Below are 7,950 nucleotides of genomic sequence, written 5' to 3'. Positions count from 1 at the left end.
CTCCTCCTCCCTTTTCTCTTTACACATTAGCTTATATTCCGCCCTTACTTTTCTATATCCTTCTCTTCCTCCTCCTTTTTTCCTCCATTCCCTTAACTTTTTCCTCATTTCTTTCCTCTTCTCCTCACATTCCTCGTCCCACCACCCTTTCCTTTTCCCTTCTCCACTCTCTTTTTCTCCTTCTCTCAATTCCTCTTCTATTCTTCCTATTTTTTCCTCTAGCTCCTCTTCAATCCCCTCCTTCCACCCCTCTCCCCACTCTATTTCCTCTCTTATTCTTTCTCCTCCCCTCTTTGTCCATCTCCCTCTTTTTCTTATTCCTTTTCCCTCCCCCCTTTTTCCCTTTTCAGCCCCTCCTCTTCTTTCTAGCGTTACAATCAATGGGTGATGGTCCGATTCTATGTTATCTCCCACCTCCATTCTCTTTATCCTTTCCTTTACTCTATCCTCTCCCACCACGTAATCTATTACCGATTCCCCTCTTCCTCCTGTATATGTGTACTCCCCCTTCCTATCCCCTCTTATCCCTCCGTTAAAAATTCCCCATCCCACCTCTTCCAACTCCTTTATCAACTTCTTCCCTTCCTCATTAACTTTCTTGTCCTTTGATCTTCTTTCTTCTTCCTCCTCCCCTCCTATCACCCCCCCCTTTCTACCTGTCCTTGCGTTGAAATCTCCTCCCACAATCGTCCATTTATTTTCTTCTTTCTCTTCCATCCATTCCTTCATTTCCTCCAATTTCCTTTCCATGTCCCCGTTGATGTATACGCCTATTACCCTCCACTTCTCTCTTCCTACTTCTAAATCCGCCATCATTATTCCCTCCGCCTTTTTTCCCATTCCTGATACTTTTATTTTTCCCCTCTCCTCCCTTACCCCCATGATCATTCCCCCCATCGGTCTTCCTTTCTTCTTATATATCCATACATATAATTTTTGTTTTTTTAATTGGTAACGCAAAATTTTTTGTTTTATATATAGGTACTTCAAATTAAAGTTTATAAAAAATGCTAAATCTAATACTAATATTCTAATACACATAAAATTTTTGTAGCCATTTGATTTATTTATAAAATATTAGTTAAGGCTTAATTAAACCATATTATAAAATATGACGTCAGAAGCAAGAAATTATATGAAGCTGTTCTTGCAAATTATATCGAAATAAATAAGATTATTCGAGCAATAATATGAATTAATGAAATCCGTCGAATACTTTTTTTACTTCGTAAATCTGCAAGTAGCTGTAAATAATCTTGCTCAATCATGTCCACGTTTACTGAAAATGTAGGACATATGCAAATGAGTTATACGCATATTTATTAACAAATAGGGAGTTTGACGGATTTTACTAATTCATATTATCAAACACAGTAATTACATTCAAAAACTTATTTATTCGATATATATTATATAAAAAAAAAACCTCATGTTATTTCTTGCTTCTGACATCATAATTCAATATAGCTGTAATGAGGGATCAGTAGATGAAACGTACGCAGTAGAAAAAATTGAAACAATTTTGTCTTAAACACAAAATTGTTTCAATTTTTTTACAGGATATTTTATGTATTAATTATTAATAGTATTAATATTATACAAACATTTTGATCTGTTTATTTTTTCAAATAGATAAAGTACTTTTTAAAACAAGCTTCTTAATAAATTGTAATTTAACGTACTTATATTTTTTAAGTTTCTTATTTATGGAATACTGTGATCAAAGAAATAATGTTTATAATTTCTTGTTTAAAATATTTCAAAGTTTAATTTTAATATATTATAATATACTTTAATATAATATGTTATATAGATGTAATATATATTAAAAATATATAAATATATATATATATATATATATATATTCGTAAATACGTATATTGTTTTTATTGCAAGTACCTACATCTGTAAATATAATACAAGATATTTTAGTAATTAAATATTTATGTACAGTGTATATTCGTGTATGGCATATTCTATGTATGTATAGTGATCTACAAACGATGTACATTGGATGTCTTTAATATGTACATATATAATGCACGTATATATATCCATACAATGTGCCTCATTTGTAAATCACTGTATATACATAGAATATCATTTATATACATAGAATATCATCTATAGATGTATATAGATGCAATTTATATACATTGGATATGAAAAAAATATTTAGTGTATATGTAAATTATCTGTCATATACTTTCCACGAATGTACATGGAATGTACCTATCTATACGCATATATATTGTATGGATATACAATGTATAAACAGAACATTAAATTTATATACAAATAGGATATCCAATGTACATTGTTTATACATCACTGTATATACATAGAATAAGTCATATTCACAGACGTATATGGAATACACATACATGAGATGTCCAATAAATATTTATTGTATATGAAGGAAGGTATCTGCTATATATATGTACTTCTCTGTATGTACATACTCGTACACGTGATAACCACGAGTTGCAACGGTCTACGTCTACGTAGCGAAGCCGGCGCCTGCTGTACACGCACACATATATGTATTGTTCAGAGCGTTCGGCGCAGAAATTTAAGCCAATGATTTAATAAAATCAGGGACCCGGACCGTACCGTAACCGAAACCAATAACCGTTTCATACCGTTTGTTTTAGTAGGACCGAAACCGTAAACCGTATTGAAATTCTATTAAATTTATAGCACCGGAACCATAACCGGACCGTTAAATTATTTTTGGTTTACGGTTCTTTTTGGTATTTCATTTCGGTTTTTGCGCAAATGACGGAAATGTCATAATGTTATGCACTACATTTTATGTATCCCGGTTGGTAAATAATTGGCGCGGGAGCTTTGTTGCACTGCTACAGCGTCGTTACTTATCATGCGAAACGTAGTATTGCATCATATGTACTATGTACAACACGTTGTATAAACGCACTGACGTTTCGGCATCAATTGATTTCTCTTCAAATTTATTCTCTTTTATATATAAGTAAGTACTCTTTTACACATCTGTTAATCGAATTTGATTATTCGATTTATATTAACAATATAAGACATTATATTAACAATATAAGAGAAATATTTTACATTGAATGACATTGATACATAACCTCTGTCTTCTACATATTTATCATTGATTTTTATAATTTTATATTAACATTATTAGTATTATATTATCGACTTTATTATTAATTCATAAATTTGTTTCTTGCTGTTGAAATTTTTTAAGGAATTATATTTATTGGATTCAGACAGTTTTCGTGCTTTATTATGGGTAGAAAACATACTAATAAAGCACACAAACATTTCACATATAACGATGTAGAAGATAGTTCACAGTGTGTCATCTGTAAATCTTCATTGAAGGTAAATGATTGATATTACTTTTATATTTTTATTCTTGTTTATATTAAAATTTTTAATATTTTAAAATTTCTTTCTAATCTCATTTTTTATAACTATAAAATTCTAAATATACATATTCTTTAAGGGTAATTATGGGACAAACTTAAAAAAACATTTAATTCGTTACCATGATTTTAAAGAAGAATATTTCACTGATATTTCTTTGAATAAAAAAGAAACGGGAAAGCATCGAAAAGAAATACAGCCACAAATAGATGAAGTAAATTCTATAAAAGTAAAAATGACAAAAAAAGATCTCGAAAACAATTGCATTGAATTAGTAACAGTTAATGGAAGACCATTTAGTATTTTAAATGACTCTGGTTTTCAAAATATTATAAATCCAATCAAATCGGCAATAGAAGATAAATATAAACAGAAAATTTCTATTTCGTCAGAATCAATACAAAGAAAAGTTAATGAAGAAGCTGATAAAATAAAAAAGGAAATATCTGAGGATATAAAAAACATTCTGATTTCAATAAAAGTGGACGCTGTCACTCGATTAGACAGATCCTTTTTAGGTATCAATATACAATATATTAAAGATACAAAAATTGTATTAAGAACATTAGCATTAAAAGAATTAAAAGAAAAACATACAGGTAATACTTTTTTATATTTATTTTATATATTTTAAATTCTAACACGTTTTATAATTAATATAATATTAATAATCTGCAGGCAAATATTTAAGAATGATTATTAGAAATGTTTGTTCTTCTTTTAATATATCATTAGATCAAATATATACCATAACGACTGATAATGGTGCTAATATGCTGAAAGCAGTAAAACTATTAGCTTCAGAATATGAAGACTCTGATATTGAAATAGAAGAAGATCAAAACAAGGATAATGAAAATAATTATAGTGATGATAATACATATTTAGAATCAGAAAAAAATGAAGGAAATAATGAACATGAAACAGATGACGTTTCAAATATTCTTCAAGAAATTGAAACTGAAGATTTAAACTATAATTTCCAAAATAACATTATAACAGGTAAAAAAAACTTTTAAGTAAATTAGGAGTAAATTAAACATTGACCATAACTAGCAATTATTCCATTTTATTAATCATCACTAAAAGATAATATAAAATATATAACTTTTTTATAGTATATATGAAATAAAATAAAGAATAGAAGTATGAGTTTTAATTTCTAATTAAAAAAAATATTTACAATTAACAATTAATATTTGATATTGAATATTATAGGAATTAGATGCGCAGCCCATACTTTACAATTGGCAGTTGATGACGCTTTAAAAAGAACAAAAGCTACATTACATCTAATATCAAAAGCTAGAAATTTAGTAAAAAAACTTAGAACACAAACATTTATTTACTTAATAAAAAAACAAAATTTAAAAAAACCTGTTATTGATTGTCCAACTCGATGGTGTTCTACATTGGATATGCTTGAACATTTATTATTATTAAAGGATTATTGTGAAAAGCTGGCTGTAACAAAATTTCAGAATTTTATGACATTAAAAGATAATGAATGGACAAAAATCGAAGAAATATGTGCAGCATTGCAACCATCAAAGATTTGCACAAAAAAGCTTCAAGCAGAACAATTAACCTTGAGTGATTTTTTTGGTGTTTGGTATGAAACAAAAATGATGACGGAAACAATACATACTCCTTTCGCTACACTTATTTTGGAACAAATGATATCTAGAGAACAAAAATTATTAAATAATGATGCATTATTATCTGCTGTCTTTCTAGACCCTCGATATAAAATCTTGTTAGATAAAACGCAAATAGAAAAAGCCAGAAACCATTTAAAACACATTTGGACTAAAATTATATCATTAAATAATAATGAATATTTAAATGAAAATTGTGAAAATGAACATTCTTCTTCAAATTCAAGCATGGCAGGCTCTACATGTGATGAATTTGAAAACCTCTTAAAAGTAAAAGAACGACAGTATTTAGCAAATTCAAGTTTATCATCATCCAAAGAATCAGATTTGCATCTTTTACGTGTTGTAACAGAACTTGAATCATATGATGTTGAGCAAAAGAGACTTAATAGAAAAACTAATATTTTACAATTTTGGGAAGAAAAACGAAAAAGTCAACCTGAATTATATAAACTAGCAATGGTTGTTTTGTCTGTTCCTGCAACGCAAGTTAGTGTGGAGCGACTCTTCTCTGGATTAAAATTTATTTTATCTCCTTTAAGAACAAATGTTAACGAACGTATTTTGGAAAATCAATTACTTGTTAGAAGTAATAGGATATTCTTTCGTAAAGAAAAAAGGTTTGTTATTGGTTTTTATTTAATCTGTTCTATATATTTTATATTTTTTTTAAAAAGGCACATAAATTGAATCTTGAAATTAATTATTGTCTGTCTCTTTTTATAACATTAGAACAAACCATTCTAGCGATGGCGATAAAAACGAACAGAATTCCGACTATGAAAACGGACCGCTCATGAAACGTTCCAGAATTACAAAGAATTAACTTGACGGAGTCGATCGGCCAATCTCCGCATCGAGTAGCTTGTATCAGATTCTTATTTGTACGTGTACGCTTGTATGTGTGCGCGTGTGTGTATCCCGTAGTCGTTCTTTTCTCCTACCGTCTTATATATTAACTCATCTCCGCCCAGCTGATATTTAGGGACGTCGTCTTTTGCCTTGCGACGCGTTAACGATGTTCGCGTATATTTTTTTTAAAGAGAAAAGCCTGTGTTAATGTATTTAAATTTAAATTTAAATAGATGTATAAATAATAAATATATTTTCATTTTGATATAAAGTGTTGTTTATTTATATGTATATCATAAGATTTATAATTTTTTAAAATAATATAATTAAAAAATTAATTTAATTAGAAATTAACTTAAACAGAAATTAATTTAGTTTAAAAAAAATAATAATTTAAAAAACCGGAACCGTAACCGAAAAAAACAGTAATTTAAACGGTTTCGGTTTCCTTTATTTATCAAGAAACCGAAACTGGAACCGGAACAGTTATTAAATATTTTATTAAACCGTAACTGAAACCGAACCCTTATTTTGTTTCGGTCCGGGTCCCTGAATAAAATTATTGATTATCGTTAACATCTTTTATTGTACAATATTGCAAAAAATTATTTTATTACAGTATTATACCCAGCAAATACCAAGTTACAGTTATATAATTGTTAGTTGTAATTTTCCACTCAACAATATAATTGTTATAATGCACGTATTATATTTTTAAATGGGAAATTACAACTAACAATTATATAGCTGTAACTTGGTGTTTGCTGGGTATATGTATATATATTACAATATATAAATTATAGAATTTGGATTACATGCAATATTTCCGAAATATTAATGTCATGTTGCTACAAGTGTGCTGGAATTTTGTGCACCTATATCTCTGCAATGTCTTTATAATGTTGCATTGCAACCTGCAACATTGCAACGTTGCTGCAATATAATTGCAATAATCTGTGCTGTATGGGTACACATTACATTACATTATACATTAATATTCGAGAATTATTGTGAGATTGTTATGCTTACCTGTTATGATAGATTTTAAATATCGTTCTCGTTCTTTAAGTTTGTTAGTTTCTGTTTCGTATTGCGACAATGTTAATATTGCTTCAATCATTTCTCTCGCCTCCGTTTCCTCTTTGCAATTGCAGAGAGCACCAATACATAAAGCATAAAGTGTTTTTAATATTTTTGTACAACTTTTCAATAAGCGTGTATACTTTTTTATAAAGTGCGCTCTGTCAATACGTATACAACAATGAGGAATATTATTTTTACATTTGTTTGCATAATCGTAAATATTAAAACATCCATCAAATGTTCTCGCTGCCGCATGAAGAAATGCGAAAGAATAGTCTACGCATATCTGTTTAGGTATTTTTAGTGATAACCATTCATTGAGCCAATGCTGTATGCTTGCAACCGAATGTTGTTCTGTTATCATTTGTGCAATAGAAAATTGTCCTTTTTCGACATTTATAACAATTAAATAAAATAAAATATAGGCCGTTTTTTGCCATCGCACATCATAATTTCTTTAAATCGTGCTCCAGTTGCATCAATATAAATTTCCAGATTGTTCTTATATTTGGAAAAAAGTTTTTTATAAATCTGTACTTGCAGGTTTACTTAGTTATATTATTCACAAATAGACTTATATAATAAATAAAATATATACATTTTTATACTTATTTCGCGAGCAAAAAATCGAAACCCGGATATCTCGAAAGCAAATAATTCGGGAAACATTCTGACGCCATTATTATGCGAGCAACTAATTACTTTGAGGCACTTTACTCTTGTAACTTGGGCCGCGCGGATCGTTAGCCGGTTTTCTACACTTATTTCGCGAGCAAAAAAATCGAAAACCTAATGTCTTGAGAGCGAATAATTCGAGAAACATTTTTATGCCATAATTATGCGAGCAATTAATTACTTTAAGGCACTTTATTCTTGAACGTCCTATTTTATTCTTGATTATTTTTAAAAGTTGGAGCAAAAAAATTATTTTCTAAAGTAAAAA

At 29.0% G+C, this 7,950-nt stretch overlaps 1 protein-coding gene across 2 annotated transcripts; it reads left to right on the top strand.

Annotated features, from left to right (window-relative positions):
- Nucleotides 1-2,929: 2,929 nt before the first annotated feature.
- Nucleotides 2,930-6,120, top strand: LOC114932919 (uncharacterized). 2 transcript variants are annotated; one of them, XM_085481875.1, is made up of 6 exons: nucleotides 2,930-2,992; nucleotides 3,255-3,369; nucleotides 3,494-4,013; nucleotides 4,150-4,416; nucleotides 4,633-5,692; nucleotides 5,805-6,120. In XM_085481875.1, exons 2-6 carry the CDS (start codon nucleotides 3,274-3,276, stop codon nucleotides 5,896-5,898), a joined length of 2,037 nt encoding a protein of 678 aa, XP_085338001.1. In that variant the 5' UTR covers nucleotides 2,930-2,992; nucleotides 3,255-3,273; the 3' UTR covers nucleotides 5,899-6,120. The 2 variants fall into 2 exon arrangements, with proteins under 2 accessions (XP_085338001.1, XP_085338000.1); XM_085481874.1 differs by having other exon boundaries at nucleotides 3,233-3,369.
- The last annotated feature ends 1,830 nt before the right edge of the window (nucleotides 6,121-7,950 follow it).

This window comes from Nylanderia fulva, unplaced genomic scaffold, assembly GCF_048542155.1.
Source record: "Nylanderia fulva isolate GAGA-0341 unplaced genomic scaffold, ASM4854215v1 Scaffold194, whole genome shotgun sequence".
In the NCBI taxonomy this organism is placed as follows: Eukaryota; Metazoa; Arthropoda; class Insecta; order Hymenoptera; family Formicidae; genus Nylanderia; species Nylanderia fulva.
This window is presented reverse-complemented; position numbering and strand designations above follow the sequence as displayed.

What these genes read in the sequence shown, in the direction of transcription:
- LOC114932919 (XM_085481875.1), top strand. Translation starts at nt 3,274, where the DNA reads ATGGGTAGAAAACATACTAATAAAGCACACAAACATTTCACATATAAC. An exon ending in ATTAAAAGAAAAACATACAG is followed by an intron (nt 4,014 to 4,149) that starts GTAATACTTTTT and finishes ATATATCATTAG; the next exon opens with ATCAAATATATACCATAACG. An exon ending in CCAAAATAACATTATAACAG is followed by an intron (nt 4,417 to 4,632) that starts GTAAAAAAAACT and finishes TGAATATTATAG; the next exon opens with GAATTAGATGCGCAGCCCAT.